The sequence below is a fragment of the Gossypium arboreum genome, chromosome 2 (assembly GCF_025698485.1).
Source record: "Gossypium arboreum isolate Shixiya-1 chromosome 2, ASM2569848v2, whole genome shotgun sequence".
In the NCBI taxonomy this organism is placed as follows: Eukaryota; Viridiplantae; Streptophyta; class Magnoliopsida; order Malvales; family Malvaceae; genus Gossypium; species Gossypium arboreum.
The window spans coordinates 113,644,817-113,669,397 of record NC_069071.1 but is presented as its reverse complement, the minus strand read 5'-3'; the positions used below and the strand labels follow the sequence as shown (position 1 = coordinate 113,669,397).

Genomic DNA, 24,581 nt, shown 5'->3' with positions numbered 1-24,581 from the left:
AATATAAAATTGTACTTTGGCTCCTCCTAAAATTATAAAATTTGATTTAATCCTTTAAAATTATAAAAATATAGACTATTAAAATTAAAAATTCATTCGACCCCTAAAAATATTTCGGCTTCACCCTGTTATCACGTAGTTGTTAAAAGATTTTTTTTTGAAATGTCACACCAATAATTTAATAGAAAAATATTAATAATTGCAAGAACTTAACCCGGCATATAATACGAGTTAGAAACCATATTAATATCAATTTAAAATTATGTTTGATATATTAATGTATTAATATTTTTATTAAACAATTAGATCACCAAATTATAGTGTGATGAACATACTTATGTCTTTTAGTACCAAACTTATCACCAAAATTAAAATGTGTGTTTTAATATGTTGAATAATTATATTTATTATGAAAATTATATAAAAAAACCAGTTAGATTAGCACCAAGATATGATAATATATTTGCCACATCATTATCTTTAAATCGCTTAGAGACTAATCCAATATTTTTATTTTAAAGGTATAAATTAAATTATAAATTTCATCATTGTATTAATTTGTTATTTTAAGATTATTAAAGGGATAAAACTGAAATTTTATCTTGTAGAGAGTGAAAGTGTACTTTTACCCTTAAATGAACTTATAATTTTAGAATTTTTAAAAGGATTAAAATGAAAATTTGTCATCGTGAAAGGCAAAGCCTTTGCTTACCTCTTGACTCATCCATATTCAGAGGTCGGTTAGACTCCAGTTCAATTTTTTTAAACATTAGTCTTATTATAGATTCTTATCATATCCGTTCTTCTTTATATAATATCTAAAATTATTCATAACCCCCCACCAATCTTTAAATAGGGCGATAATGCACTTCAACAAGACTCGAATCGATGACCTTTATTTTATATTATTTAAGATAATTTTTTATAAAATGGAAAAAAATGTCAAAAGTATATATTAATTTCTATTAATGATGCAATATAACATTTAAGCTTTGAATTGGTAAAATTATATAAATATTTTTTTATTTTAATTTAAATATATACATGAAAATTTTATTTTCATCTAATTATATATATTTAGAATAATTAAAATAATTATTTTAATATTCAATAATTGTATATTTGTATGAAATCTAAAATTTAAATTTCATATTTTATCAAAAATATATACAATAAAGAAACTTTCCTTTGTCATTTTTTTCTCTACCTTTCTTCTTATCCAATAAAAGTTTGTGGTTTTCAACTTAAAAGAGTTTGATTTGATTGCATTGTCTAAAAAGAAAGTTTTTCTTTTTTTTTTCTAACCAACTTTTTTTAAGGATAAACTGTAAAAATAGTCACTTTTATTTTACTCATATTACATTTTAGTTACTTATGTTTGAAATGTTATGTTTTAGTCACTTACGATATCATTTTGTTACGAAGTGGTCATTCTTATCATTAAACTATGTTACCTCCCTAACAGAATTCTTACGTGGCAGTCCACATGGGTTTTAAATACCATCTTGAATGTTTAATTGCTGGAATGAAAATAGGTTTTTAATTAAAAAAATTTAATTTAGACTTTCACGTAGGACATCCAAATTGGCATTTAAAACCCATTGGACTAAGATGTAGAACAGCCGTTAGGGAGATAACGGAGCTTAACGGTAAAGTGACCACTTCGTAATAAAACGATAACGTAAGTGACTAAAATGTAATCTAGGCAAAGAAAAATGATTATTTTTGTAGTTTGCCTATTTTTAAATATTAATTAATTATATTTTATAATAAATTTTTTATATTTGATAATAATTAATGATAATGTTTGATTATTTTTATTTTATTTATTATTTTTCCATAATATGGTTTAAAAACATTTATTAACAAAAAATAAAAAAATATTGCATGTGATGGGCCCATTTACCAACCCATAGATCTGGGCCCTATGTTAGGTGGACATGCACGAGTTCGAGACATCTAATCATTGATTTTATAGTCAGGTCATTTCATCGGACGGTCCAGATGGAGCTATGCAAATGGAGGAATCTCTTATACTCTCTCTCTCTCTCGACGTTTATCCTTTTTTGGTTGGTGACTTTTTCACCCGTGATTTTTTATTTATCCAACGACTGATTTTTCCTCTCTTTTTTTTTTCTTTATTTAATGATTTTTTAATAAAACTTAAATTAAATTAAATTAATTTATAAATAAACTGTAAAAATAGTCACTTTTGTTTGTCTCGGATTACATTTTAATCACCTATGTTTGAAATATTACGTTTTAGCCACTTACGTTATCGTTTTGTTATGAAGTGGTCACTCTACCGTTAAGTTCTGTTATCTCCCTAACAGCAGTCCTATATGGCAGTCCAAATGAGTTTTACATGCCAACTTAGATGTCTGGTTGCTGGGATGAAAATGAATTTTTAATTAATGAGTTTTTATTTTCTTGTTTTTTGATTTTTCTAAAATTATTGTTTGTTACATTTTTAAGCAGTTGAAACAACGGTCTAATCAGTTGAATAGATTAGATCGAGAAAGGATAGTCTAATTAGTTCAACTATCAATCCAATAAGAAGAACATTGCTTAAAGGATATTTCCAATTAGATTAAATTAAATTAAGTCAGCCTTCTTTTATTAAATTAAAGTACTTAATTTCTAATTTTAAACTGTTCCCAAACTTTAAATATTTTAATCAAGTCCTCAAAGTATTAATATCATATCAATTAAGTCCTCATGTAAGTTCAGCCATTAGCTTGGGTGTGTTAAACACCATCTCAAATATAATCTGGAGTATATTTACAACATTTGGATTCTAAATTTTATTGACAAAAGTGTTTACAATTTGATCCATATGATTCAAACCGCATTTAACGCTTAAATTGATTATTATGCTACCAAAAAACTTAAGCAATACAATACTGATACTTTAATAACTCGGTTAAATCGTTTTGAAATTCAACGACCAATTCAAATTTGGGCCAATGTCGCAATTAACCCCTAATGAAAAAGTTGTTTCCCTTTTTCCGGATAGAGTTTTATTTTAATAATTTTGTTTGGTGGTTCATTAAAAAATTTAAAAAAGATATTTAGAAATTATAAATGGGTCATATACATGTGAATAATTATTATTTATATATTGGAAATTAATCGACAAAATAATAATGGAAAGGTACCCTAAATTGTACTTAAATAACTTAAATGTGCATCCTGTCTCTTTTTTTTTAATATTTTCATATAAAACATGAATGGAAATAAAATTACATTATTTTTAAAAAATTAATGGTTCCATATTACTCTATGGGCTGTATCTATAATTAGGTTTTGTCTACAGGCATAAATATAAGGGGACAGTGAGGGATTGGCCGCTTTGATTAAATGGATTAATAGCAACTTTAATCCTTCTCAGTTACAAAATATTTAATTTAAACTCTATTTAAATATTTTTTTATTTTTAACCCCCAAATTTGTAAATTTTATTTTTACTCATCCACTGTTTTGTCTAATTCTTTGGGTTATTGTTAGCTCAAACCATTGAAAATTAATTAAAATTGTATTTAAATAAATTTACATTTATCTTTTCTTTTAATAATAATTAATTAAAATAGATTGAAAATTAAAAGAACAAACTTTATTTTCCCAGTTCAATCAACGTTCAAGATTGTCTTCTTCTTCCTGCACCATCACCGTTATGTTAACAGTGAAAACACATAGTTCACAGGAACACAATGAAAAAAGCCCAGATCTCAATGTGCAAAGGTCTTGACTCTTGACCTGAAAACTTGCAACAAAAAAGACGAAACAAAGATTAGAACTCAAAAAAGCAAGAAGAGTCATACATCAAAAGGGAAAAGCGAAAGAAGACAAACATAAAAAGAGAGGAAGGAAAACTTTACCTTGATTTAGATATTGAGAATATTTTCAAAAAAGAGGGATAAATTTTTGCTATATATTTTCGGAACATTGTCTTAGAGATGAATTGTATAGAGGCAGTTAATCTGTTAAGTGGTCATATTTGAGATCAGAATTTGTTTGGAAAGAGGGTGAAGGATTTATTGAAACAAATGGAATAAATTCGAGTGGTTTATATATAACTAACTTTGTCACGAGAATGAATGTTGGATGGAAAGTTTTTGACTAACCTTACTAGACAGTTTATAATATTATGGTGGTTGAGGCTTCCACTTCCATGACAAGACAAAATAGACAAGTCGTTTCTGTTTTACTTTAATGTTTTCTTTTTGTAAGAAAAAAAAAAGGAGAAATTTTAAGATAGTTAAGCCATAAATCGAGAGAGCTTCTTCTCACTTTCTTCTTTGATAAAGAGGTAAAAGTACTATGAATGTCTTTGTATTAGGTATTAGATTGAAGTTTGTCTCTTTTACCTAAAAAATTAGTAAATTAGTTTCTGTACATTAGATTAAAGAGTAAACTGGTCTTTCTATTAAAAATTTCATCAATCTCTACTGTTAAAAATAAGCCCATGTACGTCAGTTGAGGTACACGTGATGTATCATGTGTAACTTTCTGATTATTCTGTCAATTATATCAATTTTAAGAGTAAAAATAAATGAAATTTTAATAGAAAAATGGACTAATTTATCCTTTTTGAGTAAAAATAAAAAGTACAATATAATTTTTAATATATAGACCCTATAATACTTTTGTCTCATAAAATGAGTGATTATAGAAAAATTGTTGATATAATTTCGATATTTTTAAACTTCACGTTTATTATAAAGAAGGACATCATAATTTGTAATGATTAAAACTCATATATTTAATTTTATGAAATATTTTTATGGATTAATTATAGGTTATATTATGATTATTAATTGATTTTTTTATATGTGTGTTGTATAAATTAATAAAAAACCCTCAATAAACATATATAATAATAAATAATAACCATAAAAATCGTATGACTAAATTTAGAAGTCAGATCCAGCAAGCTACCCATTTCCCTCGTGATTTAATATGTTAAAACATGTGAACGAAACGTAGTGGGCATGAAGGAAACATGAAAAACAACATTTTCTCAATTAAAAAACAACCCATGCAAAATAAACTTAGTTTTGTTTTTTTATTTGCATGAGCATTGTTGTCAATGTAAGAAGATATAGGTTCGAGTACACTGAAATACATTGTACTCTTATTTATGGATTAAAAAAAAGTTATGAGTAATTCTAGGCATTATGTAAAAAAAATACAGATATAATCAGAGGCGAATCCAGGGGTTGGCAGGAGCTTCGGCCCCCTAAAATAGAAAATTGTTGTTTTAGCTCTTTAAAAAAATTTTAAAATTTAAATTAGTAAAGATAAAATTATACTTTGACCCCCTAAAATTATGAAATTTTAATTTAATCATTTAAAAATTATAAAAATATAGACTATTAAAAAAATTAAAATTTCATTTCGACCTCCCTACAAAAAAATTATGTCTTCGCCCCGGATATAATTACAACTATAAAATGAAATAGTTATATCTTTACCTAAAAATCAAATGAAGACACAACTAAGGATGGAGACAATCTTGCAAATACATTGAAAACCATCATTTCTTAATTTGAAAACCAGCTTCTCATGTGGCATCTATATCAGCAAGTTAGTGGTACCGTTAGGACCGTGATTGTGATAGGGCTAAATAAGCCCTTTACCGAAATCGTATCTGTATTTTCGAATAAATAGATCGTTATTGTTTTTGTTTTTTAACATAATAATATTTTCTGCTATTCTCATACTATAAACTGTTTCAAGTGTGAGTTCAAACGATTCAAATCAAACATAAAATCAAAAATAATTTTCTTTAATTTCAATGTGAAAGCCAAATCTGTTATCAATATATATCAACAGAATTATTATTCCGAAAAATAAATTTAATTCTTAAAGAATAAACCTTCACTATTTTCGGACAAAGTAAATGGACATGTGAATAATTATTATTTATATAATGAAAATTAATCGACAAAATAATAATGGAAGGTACGCAACTTGTACTTAACAACTTAAATATGCATACTGCCTCTTTTTTTTTTTATATATATATATTATTCATATAAAACATAAATGCAAATATAAATTACATTATTTTAGAATACAAATATTAAGTTCATTTTTTTTCATATTTATTACATTATTTTAAATATAAATTAATGGTTCCATATTACTCTATGGGCTGTATCTATAAATAGGTTTTGTCTAGAGGCATATATAAAGGGACAGTGAGGAGTTTGGCCTCTTTGATTAAATGGATTAATAGCAACTTTAATCCCTCTCAGTTACAAAATATTTAATTTAAACTCTATTTAAATAATTTTTTTTTATTTTTTCCCTCAAACTTTTAAAATTTTATTTTAACTCATCCATAGTTTTGTCCAATTCCTTAGGTTATTGTTAGCTCAAACCATTGACATGATTTCACTACTTTAATGCCATGATATTGATTCTGTTAGTTGGGAATTTTTAAATATTTTTTATAATATTATAATTGTTGATTATGTTATGTTTTTTTTTTCTTGAATACACAATTGAAGATACAGTGATCACTGATGGCTCACACGACTGTGTCAAAAGTAAAAAAATAAAAAATTAAGAAAAGATATTGAAGATTAATTTTTTAAAGATTTAACTAGTAATTAAATTTTAAAAACTTTAATTAAATTAGTATTTTTATTAATACATGGCTAACACTATTAATTTTATCAGTTTTAACCAATCAAACTGTACCATGTGTATTAAATACCATTAAGATTATGCTCCGTGTATTAGAAAATAAAAAATTAATTTAAATTAATTTTCAATTTTTATTAATTAAAATGTATTTAAAAATAAAAAAATTAATTAATGAATTTTACATATATCATATTCTTTCAGTACCAATTAATTAAAATACATTGAAAATTATTTTTTTCTTTTCCCCGTTCAATAACTGTTGAAGATTGTCTTCATCTCCCTGCACCATACAATGCAAATACATCCACAAGGTCGAACCCAAAATTTTTTAAGGTCCGAATTAAATTATAATTTTTACGATAGTAAAATATAAATTTTAAAGTGTTAATTAAAATTTTATTATTTTTATTAATTTAAAATTTTAAAATAAAAATTTTCTATTTCAGAAAAACCAAGCCTTTTGCCAGCCTTTAAATTCGTGAAAATCAAATAGTAATTCACAGGAACACAATGAAAAAGGCCCAAATCTCAATATGCAAATGCCTCCAGCTAACAAAAAAGTTCACGAAATTTCCAACAAAAGAAATTCTAGAATATTTTGAAAGAACATAGAAATCTAGAATGAGTCAGGAAGAAAAAACTAGAAGCTTGTAGAACTAGGAACATTTTCAAATGTTAGGCTTGTGTAGATAATTATAAAGATTATTATTTCAGCATATACCTGTATCGTTTTTAGTTGTTAGATTGAGAGGACTTGGCCTATAAATAGTAGCTACCCACTTGTGTGTTAATATAATAAAGTTATATTCTAAAAACAAATTTCATTTATAATAAAATAATAAATATTAGCTTTACAACTATATTTTTTAAACATGCATGGTTAAACTATTAATATTTTTTAATTCATAATTGAACTCTCCAATATAGTTTTTATTAATAATTTTTTTCTTTTGAGTAAAATTTTTGGGATGTTAATCTAAGCCGAATAACATATATTTAAATCCAATTAATGACATAAGTATACATGCATTTAAAAAAAAAAATAAACTACAGATCAAATAACTTTGTTGTCCAAAAACCAAATGAATTTAGAAAAAAATGTAAGGAGAATAATTTATAAGTCAAAAGTCCGCCCTAGTCTTTAGGATTACTTGAGATGGTTAAAACTATGGAATAAGCTAACTAGTGTGAGTTTAGAAAATAAGAACATTCAAATATTCATTCAAATATCATTCACCATTAATAACATTATAATACGAACATAGTATAAACATTATCGTTCGTAATAAAATACAACGTTTAACCTCAAATTGTGGCAACAATATAGGCCTAAATGGCAAGCGTGAACATTGATTAATAAGGTGTGGTGCTGTTCTCCAAATTATCATCCGATATGCTATGTCAGCATTGTGTTTGTAGTGAAATACAGCTATTCACCTCGAGTTGGGGCAACAGCAATACTAAGTAGGGAGATGTGTGCATTTTTGCTAATGCATCAGAAAAATGAACCACTGAATCTTGCTTCTGAACCCTAATTGCCTAAAGCTGAAAACAACTGCCAATACATTGCTCTTCTCTTGACAATCTGTTCAAAAGGAAATCAACGGTTACCTCCACTTCTCACATTCTGAATCACATACCAACTTTGTTGGGACTAGGAATTCCAGGCAAAAGTCCATAAATGGAACATGTGACTATCATCGCGCAAACTGAAAAGAATTTAGAAAAGCCCTCACATGTTAGTGGTCAATCATGGTGCTTGCGAATTGCTATAAAATGCCAATTGAAAAGATAAAAGGGATAATGTTTAAAAGTGAGAGAAATTGAAAATAGTTTTTATTGTCAACATCACTATTTATCAGATACGAAATATCTATATGCTAGTACCAATGCAGTGAAGTACATACAGTGCAAAAAGAGCTGAAGCCAGATTTCTGAAGTAAGAGCTAATGAAGATCATTAAAAGGTTGGCTATCCGTGTAGAAGGAATCCCTTTTTTCTTGTATTTCATTTATTCCTTATACGGTGTTTCTCTTGTATAGTCCCTTCGAAAATTGCCGAGCATCAAACTTCTTTCCTAGTTTTGCAAAGGTAGAACTGATATTGAAAACAGTACTTTCACTAGGTACAAGCTGTTTATCATTCATTTCCAACAGTAAATTTTTCACCTCAACTAGGCACGACATTTTTGAGGCACTGTCCAGCTTTGACTGATTAGAGAGGTCACACCAACCAGAGATTAGTATGTCATAAGTTGAGGAATTAGGCAATGATCCCCTCAATTGCATCTCCTTAAGAAGCTCTTGAGCTTGGGTCATTTTTCCTACCCTAGAAAAACTGTCAATAAGCACATTGTAGGTGCTAGTTCTGGGAATAAATCCTTTGGTAATCATTTCACAATAAAGTTTTATAGATTCCCTATTACTTCCAATCTTACCATGCCCAGATATCAACGTATCATATGTTGACGCATTAGGGTTCAAGCCTTTTTCTTTCATTAGGACAAATAATTCATCTGCTTCTTTCATTAAACCAGAAGTCGAGAGACCTTTCAGAAGAAGATTGTAAGTAACAATATTCGGTGTAACTCCTTTTGCTATCATCAGAGAATATGTAGCGAAAGCCTTATCTACATGGCTGCCTGTGCAATATCCATGTATAAGAGCATTGTAAGTTACCCTGTCAGCTGACAAGCCTCTTCCTGTCATATCTTCTAAAACTGAAACAGCTTTCCGCGTCATCCCTAGTCTGCATAAGACAGTGATGAGAGTATTGAAAACTGCCTGGTTAAGTTCAAGCCCCAGGGAAACAAGGTGTTCATGCATTTGCAAAATGGCATCAGCCCTTCCATTCCTTGAGGATGCATCAAGCAGAAATCTGTGAATGGCTGTGGTAGGTGAAAATCCTAAACTCAGTATCTCATTCAAAACATTTAGAGCTTTATGAATTTCACCAGCTTTACAAAGACCTCTGATCAGAATGTTACAAGTTATGGAATTTGGCATTAACCCACAACTCTTCATGTCATCCCACAGGTGTAGCGCATGTTCAAATTTACCCTCTTTGCAGTATGCATTAATCATGGTATTGCATGTAATGATGTCTGGAGACAGATCCAACTCTCTCATTCTAGCATAAACAGATTGTGCATCGTATTTACCAAGCCTCAAAAGACCATTAATTAAGACATTGTATGCAACAACATCAAACGGAATATTCTTCTCTGTCATTTCCTGGGCCAAGGTAAGAGCAGCTGACTCCTTTCCCTCTTTGAAATAGCCATCCATCAAAGATGTATAATTTACATGGTCAAGCGACAAGCCCCTAGACATCATATCTTTAACTAATTCCTCCGCTTCCCACATCCTTCCAGATCTTTTCAAGTTGTTCAAGAAAGAATCGAGTATAAAATTGTTTTCCTTCAACCCTATTAATTTCATTTCACTATAGAGATCAAGAGCAACCATTTCTTTACCTGCCTTGAAATATCCATCAATTAGTGCAGCATAAATATATTCGTTTGGCAAGATATTTTTGCTTACCATCTTCCGCATCAAGTTAACAGCTTCATCAAGCATTTCTTTCCTGATATAGCAGTTTACGATAGAAGAATAAGTCACGACATTAGGGACAACATCTTTTTCTTTCATTTCTTCCAATGCAGATTCTGCACCATTTATGTCTCCCAACTTGCAACGACCATCAATCAATGCTGAATAGGTGGTCGTATTAGGCACCATTTTGTTCTTTAAAAGAGTAATAAAAATGGTCTCCGCCTCGTCGGACTTCCCAGCCTTAAAATGTCCATCCATCAGTGTAGTGTACACAACAACGTCAAAGACAATCCCACGAACAACCATTAGACTTTGAAGGGCAGAAGCATCCAAAGAATTCCCAGCTTTGAATATCGAGTCCATAAGAGTAGCATAGGAGACATGATTGGGATCCACACCCATCTTCTCCATCTCCATCATAAGCACTTTTGCCTCAGCTAACTTCCCATGCTTGCAGAAGCCATTTAAGATTGAACTATAAGTAACCACATCGGGCAAAATACCATTCACAACCATTTCTTCATATATAGAAAGTGCCTCCTCAAGAGCTTCTTGCCTACAATAGGCACTTATAAGTGTAGTGTGTGTAATAAGGTCTGGCTCCAATACCACACCATTATCTACCTCCTTTCGGTTATCAGTACCAGCCAAAATCTTAGAATCTTTCTTCCTACGAGACCCCAAAATCTCATTGATTAAACTTTTGGCCATAAAGAAATCACCTTTTTTGCAAAATCCATTTATCAAGGTATTATAACTAATGATATCAGGAACTATACCTTCACTTCTCATCCTGTGGATCAATTCGACTGCATAATTCACGTCTCCAATCTTACAATATCCATCAATCAATATGTTAAACCCTATAACATCCTTACAGATCCCACGTGTAGTCAAATTATCCATAACCCACTCTCCATATCTAACAAATCCAATTCTACAAAATCCCTTAACAATTATATTACAAGAAATAACATCAAAAGTTATACCTTTTTTGACCATTTCAGACAAAACCCCTAAACCTTGATAAGCTAAACCTTGCTCACAAAATCCCCAAATCAAAGTATTATAAGTAACAGTATCAACAATGTTCTTGGCGCCAAAACTTCTAAGCAATTCCAAGCTAAAGCTCAAATTACCATCTTTGACAACAGAATGAACCAAAACATTTACGGTGAAAATATTAGGCAAAACCCCACAAGCTAGCATCTCAGAGTAAAGTAGCATTACCTCAGAAATCAAACCAGATGCATTGAAACTATAAATAAGGCGATTCCACAGGGTCAAAACGGGAATAACACCATGTTTCCTCATCTTGAAAAATGTTTCCTTGGCATGTGAATATCTTCCACAGCTTAAATATAGGTGGATAAGAGTGCAGAAAAGTGAGGCGTAGAGATGGGTCTTGGTTGAGGGGATTATTGGATTGGAAAGGGGTTTTGGAGAAAAGGATGGTGGAGTTTTGGGGAGTCTAAGGGGCGAAGGGTGCTTGGTTGATGAGAAAGTGGAAGATCTTGAGTGAAAATGGAAGAGAAAGAGCCATTTTTTAGAGAAGGTGAAATATTTTATCATAACTTAAAATCTTTTTGGATTTTGCTTGTTTACAGGCAGTACAGTGGGGAATAGAAAAGGGGTTCCGCCGAGTAGTGAATGAAGGGGATGCCCTCAGTATTATAAAAAAAAATGTTAAAAGAGAGTCTCTATGCCCACTTCCGATAATTCACCTAAAGCCTAACAAAAAGTTAAATAAAAACATCAACCTAAAAACCCAAGCCCACTTCCGATAATCTCTATGCCCAGTCACTAAAAGAGAGTCTCTCCATCTACTCTGAAGACTTAAAACATCTATTACCCTCTCCAATCTACCCATTCTTCTTCCATCTGATTCACTTGCCCTCAGCTTTGCTTCCGGCCACCAATCATCCAGGTAAGTTTTCGGTTGTCTCTTTAATCCTTCCCTTGCTAATGCATGTGCTGCTTCATTTCCAGATTTTGAGATTTTTTTGAAATGACATTCTTTAAAACCTTTCTCTAACTCTTTTATTTCCATCATATATGCTCGTAATACTGATCGGTCCTCCTCTTTGCTTTTTGTTTTTTTAATGATGCTAAGCGCGTCTCCTTCTACCTCTATTCGTCGAAACCCCCCTCTCTTTTCCCCCACTGGATTGCCTGTAAGCAGGCTAGCGCTTCTGCCGCGAAAGACGATACCACCCCGAGAGTTGGTCCATATTTTGATTAACAAACTTAAAAACTTGTTATTTTAATAAAATTTGATTTATTTTAAAGCTTTATCTAAATTACAAATATTTGAACGTCACTAACTTCGATTAAAATTAGAAATATTTTAAAGTAACCAATTATAAGACTCGATACACATAAAATTATGTTATTAATAATTAATAAACTGGTAAACTATAAAATTTGTCACTTTTATTTGCCTTATACTCAATTATATTGTCACTTATATTGTCGTTTTATTACAAAATAATTACTTCATCAGTAAATGACTAAAATGTAACATTTTAAATATAGGTGATTAAAATATAATTTGATGTAAATAAATGTGACTACTGTTATAGTTTACCTATAATATATTAGTTATTATATTAAACAATACAACTTAATTGATTACACAAAATAAAAATATAAATTTATTAATAATTTAATATCTTCTCAGTATAATTTATCCAAAATAAAGCTAAGTCCAACAGTGAAAACCCATATAAGGCCATTTGAAAGTGGGGTGAAACTGATTGCAGTATCTTTGTTGCAAGTAATGGAATCAAAACCTTAAAGTTCCATTTTTTCTCATTGATTTCAACTATCTTTGTTGTTTTAATTTGGGGTTAAAATATAGCATAGGTCTATATATTTTTTAAATTTTAAAATTTATATTTAATTCTTAACTTTGTTAATATTATTTTATTAAAATAATGTGATTATTTTAATTATATTACTATCAATTGAATATTTTTTATTTCAGAATGTTATACTAATAAATTTAATAAAAAATTTAACTAAAACCAAAAATAAAAAATTTAACTTTTCCCATGGGGAGCAATTTGCTTTCGCCTTTTGTCCTCTGATCGGTGAGTCCTCGTCCTCTTTCTTCTCCTTTTTTCCCTCATTTAGATTCTTTTTAACTCCCTTCAAACTTTTTGTCTTTTCGCTAATTAGGGTTTCTGCTTCTTGTTTGTTAGTATTTCTAGTCATTATTGCTCCATTGTTAGGTTGTTTATTTCAAATTTCAATATTTTCTTTGCTTTACTTATTTTATTGAACCTGTGTTAATGTGACTTCGCAACTTTGTTTTTTTAACATATTTTTTTTATCGTTGACTAAGGCTGCCTTTAGACTGCTTCAACCTGCTAGGATTTTATTCATGATTATGACTATATAATGTTGAAATATTTGAATATGAATACTCATAATCAACAGACACTGATTGACTTTGAAAAAGAAACAGAAATACTCTATTTTTAAATAGATGAGAAAGTAGATTATGGTTCTCCCTTTTTCAATCAGCAGCTTGAAGTTATCGCTTTTAGAATTGGAAAATTAGAGGTCTAAACTTTCAACCCGAATCCTGACTTTCAACTGCTAAACTTTTTTGACAGTTTAAAAATTGGAAATTTCTGCGAATTCATTATACTGATTTTTGATAAGAGACATATACTGGAGCTGGTACCAAATCTCATATTTATCATATTACTTAATTTGGCTGGCTAACCTCCTAAGCAAAATAGAATCGAAGGAAATCTTATCTTTCTGGTGGATACTCGTTGGTGCAAGTCAGTATTGGTGTCTGGTGTAAAGCTCGATGAGGGAAGAGTATATAACTTACTGATATTATGATAGTTTTTGAAATAACACAACATCCCTTTCTCTCAAACTTAATGATGGTTTTTGTTTCCATGAACCTCATTATGTGAAACTCGGAGAAGATGCATTCATATCTATAATTTGGTTCTTTTAAACCACATGTGGTCTTATTATTTTCTCATTTTCTATTTGCAAATTCATCCCTTTTTGTCATTGGTTTTGCAGGTTGTTTTGGTGCTGTTTATTATGTTATTTCACTGCTGTTTTTAATATTATTTGGATATTGTAGAATATTTGTTTTATTACTAATTTTGTTACTATTTTAGTTACAACTATCTTAGTATAAAGACTTCTTAATGTATATTCAATTTGTTTGTTGTTTTAATATGGTTTTAATTTTTTGTTATTTTAATATCTGTTTTAATGTTTTTAAATATATTTGATATATTATATTTTTAAATTTGTTGTATATAATAAAATAATCTAAAAATTTAATACGCTACTTGGTCGGGCTCGGCTTAGCTATTATAATTCTGGTTGAGCTTGGGCAAATTGTTAAGCCCATTTTTGGTCTGGGCCCATGCCTAGAAAATGAGCTTAAAATTTTCTTGAGGCCCAGTTCATGATCACCTCTAGTTGCAAGCTCTTCCCCTCTTATTTATTTACAATTTTATTTCTAGTCCAATTTTTTTAACAATAAATTTTTCATTTTTAATCATTTTTTCAGTCAAGCATCATGAAAATTAAGACCCCAATGAAAGGAAGAGTTAAAAGGGAATTAGATAAACGAGCCCCAAAGCTCGTAAGTCACTACAAATTTCTTCAAAATTTTGATGTTCAATGATGACTTAAGTCATGAAAAAAAATGGTTTAATTGAAATTGTGTTTTACAGGTGGAAACAGGGAAGAAAACACTGATACTTCAAGGAACAAAGACGAGCGGCACATTGAATAGTGTTTTGAGTGAAATTTACCATTTAAAAAAAGGTGGAGCTGTGAGGTATACAAGGAAGAATGATAATATAAGGCCATTTGAAAGTGGGGGTGAAACTTCTTTAGAGTTCTTTTCTCTCAAAACTGATTGAAGTATCTTTGTTCTAAGTAATCGAATCAAAATCCTAAAGCTTCATTCTTTTTTTCTCATTGATTTCAACTATTTTTGTTGTTTTAATTTGGGGTTAAAATATGCCATAGGTACTTGTATTTTTCAGATTTCAGAATTTATGTTTAACTCTTAACATTGTTAAGATTATTTTATTAAATTTAAGTTATTACGAAGTTATTGTTTTAGTTACATTTTGTTAATTGAGTATTTTTTTATTTTGAAATGTCATACCAACAAATTTAATTAAAAAATTTAACAAATTTAACTGAGTTGAACCTAGATTTTGAAATAGAAAGTAGAGGGGCTAAATTCTTGGAAATAAAAGTATAAGGACTAAATATCAAATTTGAGAAGAGTACAGAGACTTATAGCATATTTTAACCTTAATTTAGCATTATTATAGACTTATGTTATTTAGCATTTGGTTCTTAGTAAAGAAGGTATATGAATGATGAATATATGTTACGACTGTCCTTGATTTTGTCGGTTTTACTGTTTTAGCATAGTGCTCGGTTCGATCAATGCTTAACCAGTTCTAAAACCTGTTCTGCTTAGCGGATTCTGATTACGTGCTCTTGTGTTGTCAGTATGGTTCACATTCGAATAAGCGACCTAACAATCTAGTTATAGGGCGAATGTACGATCACCATGTATACGATCTCATAGAGGTTGGGGTTGAGAATTTTAAATCTATTGAATCATTCAGTTATGATAAGAAGATAGCACCTCGGGTTGGATCTAAGCCTTTCATTGCTTTCATTGGAGAAGGATTCGAGAATGTAGATGAGCTGAAACATTTGAAGGAAGTTTTGCTTTATTTTTTACGAGGAGAGGTTCGTGTTTAGCTTTTTAGCACTTTGGGTTTTTATTCCAGAAAGATTTTGATGAAGATATCTGTAATTAATTCAGGTTGTGGAGAATATAAACCTTGCTGGATTGGACCGTGTTTACGTATGTACAACAATTTCTTCGAACAAGGTATACCTTACGCGTTGTGCCCTTCAATTAAAAAAATCCGGCACTGTAATTCCGAGGATGGAACTCGTTGAAGTAGGCCCTTCCATGGATTTGGTGGTTCGACGTCACCGTCTACCAAACGAAGGCTTGAGGAAAGAAGCAATGAAAACTGCAAAAGATCAACCTAAGAAGAAGGTACGACGAATATGCATGTTAACTCTTTTAACACTTTGTAATGAACTTCGGTTTCGATTAATGAACCAAAAATTTTCACTTCGTAAGTTAAAAATGTTAGCTCAGATGCAATACAAGGAACTATAGGCAAGATTTACATTCCTGATCAGAAGGTAAGGCGACAATGATTTTTGTGTGTGTGTGTGTGTTTGAAGTTATTTGAACGGTACTTGTTTTTTGTAGGTCGGAGAAATGGCTTTACCAAACAAAGCTAAAGATGTGAAGAGAGAGCGCCGTGAAGCTAAGAATAAAGAGGCAAACGAACATGCCTCGAAAAAACAGAAGGAAGAATCTGAGTAAAGCCATATATATATCACCCTTTGTTATGATCTTTTTGTATTTAATTAGTATTTAAATTTAAAATATTTAATTAAATTGATATTTTTATTCATACGTGGTTAACACTATTAATTTTATCAATTTTAACTAATCAAATTGTACCATATGTATTAAATTAAATTAAATTAAATTAAATTAATTTTCAATTTTTTATTAATTAAAATGAATTTTAAAATAATTAATTAATTGATTTTACAATTAAATAAATTTACATTTATATTTTTCTTTTAATACTAATTAATTAAAATAGATTGAAAATTAAAAGAAAAAAACTTTATTTTCCCCGTTCAATCCCCGTTCGAGATTGTGTTCGTCTCCCCGCCACTATCACCGTTATGTTAACAATGAAAATACATAGTTCACAGGCAGTTACAACCATGCTGAGGAGCATTATAGCCAATAAAAGTGCAAGCTTAGTATCAAAAATCAAACTTTTGCCCATTGTGTGATCAGGAAAACATTGACAATCAAACACCTTCAAGAAATGATTTGCTCAGCCTGTTGATGCAGTCCAAAATTTTTACACAACCAATGTTTCAATGTTAGAACACTAGATCAATAAGATGAACAACAGAATATTGATTCATATGTAATTTTAAATGTTGCATGATATAGATTACTTTGTAGGAAAGAAAGTCACTGTTTCAATTAAAAGTTGATTTATTGATTAAATTGAATATTAATAAGAATTAATCAAATCGAGTTATTCAAAATATTTGGGTCAACTTAAATAAATAATCTGAACTTCGAATTCAAATCAAGTTGAATTTCACAATTCGAATAATAGATTCACGTAAATACAATACAAAACTCCATTGACATAGGTAGCATCAATTACAGGATTACCAAGTTTATGACTTAGATTGTTATTATTAACCTTGAAAATTTTTCACGAACAATCATCGGCACGACATAATTTGACATAAACTATGATTCTGTCAATATTTGATAATATAATTAGTGTTATACTGTTACTATAACAGGATTGAATTGGACTGATTGAGAAATGATCAATATAACAGTTCAAACAAAAATGTTGAATTAACTAACTCGAAAACTACTTGAAATTAGTAAAAATCGAAAATCAGAACAAAGATCGATAATTAAATTGGTTTAATTGTAATAACCCGAATTTTGCGATTATCGAAAAAGTGTATTTTCGAGTCTTCGTTACTAAAAAAAAAAAAAAGGATCCGTAAATATTTATCAAAAATATTTAAAAAGTTCAGAGTGGTTAATTAGAGTTTAATTAAGTGAATTTAGCTTAATTAAGGATAATTGGATAAAAGGATTAAATTGAATAAAGTGTGAAAGTTTAATTATAGATTAAAAGAAAATAAAAAGGACCAAAATGGCAATTATGCCATTTAGCATAAGTGAGGCAGCATATAAAATAAAAATCTAAGATTTTTACTTAGATTTTAATTAATATATATACATTAGTAATAAATGATATTAAATTAATTTATTATAATTATATTATAAGATATTTATATGATAAACAATTTAATATAAAGATAAATATATAGTAAATAAAATATACAAGTGTATGGATAAAAATACATACATTTGTAATACATGTATTAGATATTAAATAGATAATTATTAATTAAATAATTATATTATAAGATTTTATATAATAAATATATTAAATAATGACAAATGTATGGTTATAAATGAATACAAATGTACTAATAATATACACATATATAAATGAATAATACTTATTATTCAAGTATAAATACATGTGTGTGTATATATAAAAAAGGGAAAATAAAAAGGAAAAAAGAAATAAAGGAGAGAAATAAACAAACAAAGCAAACCAAACAGAAAGCAGGGAAAGGAAAAAAAGAAAAAGAGAAAAGAAAGAAAAATAAAGGGAAAATCGAAGATGTGAAGCTTGAAAGTTTAATAGGTAAGTCAATTGAGCCATTTTTACTTAATTTTGATATTTTAGAAGCTTTGGACAAGATTTTGATAAAATTAAGTTGATATTTTGAAAAGATATTAGATTTTTAGATACTGTTCATGTTGAGTAAAATGATGAAATAAGGGTTAAATTGATAGAAATTCAAGTTAGAAATGAAATAAGGATTGAATTGTAAAGTAATTCATAAGTTTTATGTTGAAGGGCTAATTTGAGGAAATTTTGAAACTAGTTAAATAAGCTGAAAATTTAGGAGTTAAATTTGAGTTGGGATGGAACTTGAATAGAAATAGAGTATGAATTAAGTTAGTAAAATTAATGGAAATTGATTTTAGGACATAATTGTGAAAATGTTGGAATTAAAGTCTAGTGCTGAAATTATGATTTCCAAATGTTGTAAAGTAGTTTAAAGTGATAGAATAAAGTGTTAATTGAGAAAAATCAGCTCAATTGAGAGGCTAATTGAGTAGGGACGAAATTGTTATTTATTAGAGCTTAAGGGAAAAATGGTAATAAACAACTTGCACTAAAACAATATTGGACAGCAGCAGTAGACTAACTTTGAAAAATAACCATAAATTTTTTAAATCGAATTATAAGATGAAAAAAATATGAAATTAAAGCTCATTGAGTCTAGTTTCTCATAGAAGAAACGGTGTAAGCAATAGATTTGTAAATCATGAGATATAATAAATTTTGTGAGATAACATCAGAATGATTTCGGGTTCCCCTGTTCTAACTTTGAAAAATCATAAAAAATTGTATAATCATAATTATGGGCTTAAATTTATATGTTTAGAATCTTGAATGAGTCTAGTTTCAATATAAATAAACGGGAACATCATTCGAGTTCTGTATTAGAAGATAATTAATTTTTAGTGAAGAAGGGTCACAACTGTCAGACAGCAGAATAGGGGTAACTTTAAAGAATAAACTGTACTTATTGACTAAACCAAAAATTCTGAAAATTTTATGGTAATAATATATATGAGTCTAGTTTCAGGAAAAATTATCGGATCTTAATTTAGAGTTCTATAGCTCTAGATATAAATAATTTAGTGACTATGACACAGATGGACAGCTTGAATATTCATAAAAGTAAATAATAAAAATTATAGATGATGTCACTTACAAGTGTGTTATATACATTAAGGATGTGGAATAGAGAGGAGGAGGAGAAAAAATATATATGAATATCCAGCTTGCATTGCTAATTTGCATGTTTTAGGTTAAGGACTAAATTGAATAAAAGTAAAACTTTAGGGGCAATTTTATAAAAATGTCAAAATGATCAAATTGAAGGGAATGAATTGTTTTATTATCTAAATTAATAAATTGAATGAAATTGTCAATTTAATATCGGGTGAAAATTGAGAAAATGGTAAATTACCAAAATGTCCCTAAATCTTGATATTTCTACAATTTTGCTAGGTAAGTTTGTGTAACTTGAATTATATTCTTTAATGCTTGAAATATATGTTATTGATGTGAATATGATTTGAATGTTCATTGTATGAAATTTGATGAAACATTGATATATTTGATAAAATGGGAAGAAATCCCGGTTGAATGAAGGGAAATTTCGATGGATCTCTGAAAAGGAATTGGCGGTAAAAAGGATCTAGCCCGGACGGGTGATCCTATCCTGATATAACCCTCCCGAAGAATATGTGGAAAATGGATTTAGCCCGGACGGGTAATCCGAATTAGGGTCTGAATTTAGCCTGGACTGATAATTCAGATCCAAGCTCATTAGAGTAATTGTCGTTGTAGGGGATTTAGCCTGGACTGGTAATCCCGACAATACTCTATGAGTTTATATTACAGGGGATTTAGCCTGGACTGGTAATCCCACTGTAAGGATGAGGTTCGCGGGAGTGTGCTCTCTGATATGAAATGTGTAAGACCATGGTTGAAAGATACCATGGCAACCTGATATAAAATGTGTAAGACCATGGTTGAAAGATACCATGGCAACGTGACATGAAATGAACAAGACCATGGTTGAAAGATACCATGACAACATGACAGAAAATAAGTAAGACCATAGTTGAAAGACACTATGGCATCACGTCAAAGATAAATAAGACCGTGGAAGAGAGACGCCAAGATATCTGTTGAACAACTAATATTCAGGTAATATGTACCAGATGACAAATAGTTATATGAATTGGTTGTATAAAATGGTTGTGTGAAATGTTTACAGTAATTGGTCATATGGAAATATATGTACAAAATAGTTGTATGAAATAATTACGAAGATAGATAAATGAAATAAGTATAGATACATGGAATTTAATTTATGTTAAGTTTAATACGAACTATTACCAAAGTAAATATACATAAAATATAAGGAAATGATGATGCATGAAATATTGATATAACGAAATGAATGATATATGCTTATGAAGAAATAGTAAGAGAGTAATATATTTTGTGACATGTACATATATAATTTGTAACGCCCCCACACCCGAGACCGTCGCCGGAGTCGAGTATGAGGTGTTACTAAGCTTAGTTTAACATTTTTAGAACTTTGAATTATTTGTTTCTACATTCACAGCTTTTAAGCTACTTGCGTCACAGTCACAAGAAAAATCATATCTCGAGTTACGAAACTCGAAATTAAGATCCGTAAATTTTCCATGAATCTAGACTCATAAAACTATCTACTAATTTTTTTCTAGAATTTTTGGTTGGGCCAATTAGTACAGTTTATTAGTTAAAGTTACCCCTGTTTCAAGACTCGACTGGTCTGACCTCTGTTTACTACGAACCACATTTCTATCTGTACAAAATTCATATGACTATGAGGTTTGTTTATACTAAAACTAGACTCAATAAGGATTCTGAGGATATAAAATACACCACCTAATTATATCTTTACAATTTATGGTGAATTTCTAAAGTAGGAACAGGGGATTCAGAAACTGCTATGACTCTGTTTCACTAAAATTAAAATATCTTCTAACATATACTTCCTTTACTTGTTTCATTTGTTTCATGCGAAACTAGACATAATAAGCTTCAATTTGATATGTATTTCACCACCAAATTCAATTTCTATGATTTTAGTAAATTTTCAAACTCGCGTTAGTGTTGCTGCGGTATTCTGTTTATGGTAAATTTCATCCTTTTATGAGTTTTATGCACTAAGTATCTTAATAGTTTTCCTTAACATCAACATAATCTAAACTAACCATTTTCATAATTTATCATTATCAAGCATTTCCTCAACCATTTCACAACCATACCATAAGATCATTTACACAAAATGGGTATATTGCTATACATGCCATACTTAAATTTACAAGCCATTTACCAAAAATCTTCGGATAGTGTGGTGAGCCTTCGACCTATCCCGACTCCTGAGCTGGCTTGTCCAAAACTACAATGAGTAAGAAGGAGGGAGTAAGCATAAATGCTTAGTAAGTTCATATGCAAATAATAAGTAACATAACAAACAGTTATACCAGTCAACATTAGCATACATCACTAAAACACATATCACATTTTTAATCATTCTTCATCATCTTATTACATTATCGTGGTTGTATCAATACTCAACCCGAGGGTTAAATACATACCTGTCCAAAATATCCATTTCATATCATTTACCAATACGTCTCTTTACATCTCGAAATTTTCCTCCATTTGAGTAGAACTTTACCCGTTGAACACATCGGAATATAATTCGGATACATGGATAACTTGCACATAAGTGCCACATATTCAATCAAGCAATCATGTAACCCGCCCATAAGCGAACTCGGACTCAACTCAACGAGCTCGGGCGTCGCATCCATAAGTGAACTCGGACTCAACTCAACGAGTTCGGATGCCTAGTTACATCTCACGAACTCGGACTCAACTCAACGAGTTCGGACATTCGCATCCATAAGTGAACTCGGACTCAACTCAACGAGTTCGGATGCTCAACCATCCTAGTGACATGTCACTTGTATCCTAATCTATTCCTAAGGTTCAAACGGGATTTTCTCGAACACTTATCCTTGCCGCCTTCCGTAGAATGCCGAAATCAATACTCAAGAATAATTATATTTAACAAGTAGCTCACATAATTTACATATTATTTGAAATTAACCACAAAGCATACATTTCATAATGAAATTCAGCATAACACATAATTAATATCAATAACTTAAAAATAACAATTATGCTACATTATTTACACATGAACTTACCTTGGTACCAAAATACAAAGATTTTGCAATTTAGTCCACAATCTTTTCTTTTCCTCGATTGAGGTCGATTCCACGCCTTTCTTGATCTAAAATAACACATTTAGCTTATTTAATACTCACATTATCAAATTAATCCTTAACTCAAATTTTGGCAAAATTACAATTTTACCCCTAAACTTTTGCATATTTACATTTTTGCCCCTAGGCTCGGGATTAAACTTTATTCCTTATTCTTATGTTTTACAACATGCTGATCACTTTTCTCTTCTATGGCAACATCAAATTCTCACTCTAACATGTACTTGTGACTATTAGGTATTTTTACCGATTAAGCCTTTTACTCGCTTTTGCTTAAAATCGAGTAGTACAAGTTGTCTAACATAATTTAAAACTTCATATTCTATCATAAAACATCAAAATACACAAATTTCACCTATGGGTATTTTTCCAAATATAAACCCTAGGTTAAATTATTGCTAACATAAGCTTTATCGAGTTACCGGGATCTCAAAAACGTAAAAATCATTAAAAACGGGGCTTGGAATCACTTACTATGGAGCTTGGAAGCTTGAAACAAACCCTAGCTATGGAGAACCCTTGAAATTTCGGCCTAATGAAGAAGATGGACAAAAATTGGCTTTTAATTTTGTTTTTAATTCATTTTAATAACTAAATGACCAAAATACCCTTACTACTAAACTTTCCAAAAATTTCATCCATGTCCTAATTTTGTCCATGAACTTAAAATTGGTAAAATTGCTATTTAAGACCTCCTCATTAATATTCCAAAACAATTTCATACTAAAAACTTCTAGAATGCAAGTTTTGCAACTTATTCGATTTAGTCCCTACTTTCAATTTAAGCACTTTAGGCATAGAATTTCATCACGAAATTTTCACACAATCATGCAATCATATCATAAACATCAAAATCATTGTAAAATAATTATTTCTATCTCGGATTTGTGGTCACGAAACCACTATTCCGATTAAGCCCTAATTTAGGATATTACATAATTATCTTTGATATGTTGATATAAGGAAATTATGTAAGTTGAGACTATTATTGAACTTAAGTGTGATATGTTGAGAAAATAGGTATATCATTGTTGAATTTATATGAAGTATGTGCAAGTATAATAACAATATTGTTGTATGATGCTTAGACAAGTGCCAAGCTATTGATTGAATGGTAACATGTTTAATTATAAGGAGCATTGAAATGGTAAGTACTTAGATGAAAATATAATTTAAGATTTTGTGAAATTTTTTTTTTGATCCCGATTCAATTCCGGTTGGTTTTTAATGTATGTTTGGGGCTTCGAGGGCCCAATAGAGAAACGTTATGGTTATTTTCAAAATATGAATAATAAATGACTCAAAATTATCTGAAAATGTTTAGTAAACTCCGGTAATACCTCGTACCCTATTCCGGCAATGGATACGGGTTGGGGGTGTTACATTAATAATTTTTTTTATTTTTAAATATTTGAATTATTTATTTAAATATTATTGGTCAATGATCTGAGTTGTTTGAATTAGAAACAAGTGATATTAGCTATTTATCCATTGATTTAATTATTAAAATAATGAATGTAACACTTTGAGATTATATTATATTATCATTGAAAATTTATATAAATTTTTTAATTCATATAATTTTCAATTTTAGGGACTAAAATGAAACTAGTTATCAAATTCAAGTACTAAAGTGAAAAAAAAGTATATGCACCAATATTAACCTAATTGCCAAGTTTTTGGGCTAAAAGTTATATTATCCT

General features: G+C 29.5%; 2 protein-coding genes and 1 long non-coding RNA gene across 3 annotated transcripts; 2 read left to right on the top strand and 1 right to left on the bottom strand.

Moving 5' to 3' along the window:
• Positions 1 to 7,846: 7,846 nt before the first annotated feature.
• LOC108466988 (pentatricopeptide repeat-containing protein At5g14770, mitochondrial-like) lies at positions 7,847 to 11,780 on the bottom strand. Its single transcript, XM_053025198.1, has 2 exons — positions 10,197 to 11,780; positions 7,847 to 8,363 (listed from the first exon to the last, which is right to left on the bottom strand). Exons 1-2 carry the CDS (start codon positions 11,778 to 11,780, stop codon positions 8,352 to 8,354), a joined length of 1,596 nt encoding a protein of 531 aa, XP_052881158.1. The 3' UTR covers positions 7,847 to 8,351.
• A 117-nt stretch (positions 11,781 to 11,897) lies between these two features.
• LOC108466991 (uncharacterized) lies at positions 11,898 to 15,323 on the top strand. Its single transcript, XR_008279049.1, has 3 exons — positions 11,898 to 12,135; positions 14,761 to 14,835; positions 14,927 to 15,323. It is a non-coding gene; the product is annotated as an uncharacterized LOC108466991 (long non-coding RNA).
• Positions 15,324 to 16,033: 710 nt separating this feature from the next.
• LOC108466990 (ribosome production factor 2 homolog) lies at positions 16,034 to 16,761 on the top strand. The gene is made up of 2 exons (XM_053025201.1): positions 16,034 to 16,290; positions 16,513 to 16,761. The coding sequence occupies exons 1-2, from the start codon at positions 16,174 to 16,176 to the stop codon at positions 16,627 to 16,629; spliced, it is 234 nt and encodes a 77-aa protein (XP_052881161.1). The 5' UTR covers positions 16,034 to 16,173; the 3' UTR covers positions 16,630 to 16,761.
• Positions 16,762 to 24,581: the final 7,820 nt, after the last annotated feature.

Coding starts and splice junctions, on each gene's coding strand:
- LOC108466988 (XM_053025198.1), bottom strand. CDS start 11,780: ATGATAAAATATTTCACCTTCTCTAAAAAATGGCTCTTTCTCTTCCAT.
- LOC108466990 (XM_053025201.1), top strand. CDS start 16,174: ATGGAACTCGTTGAAGTAGGCCCTTCCATGGATTTGGTGGTTCGACGT. Junction 16,291..16,512: donor AAGATCAACCTAAGAAGAAG/GTACGACGAATA, acceptor TGTTTTTTGTAG/GTCGGAGAAATGGCTTTACC.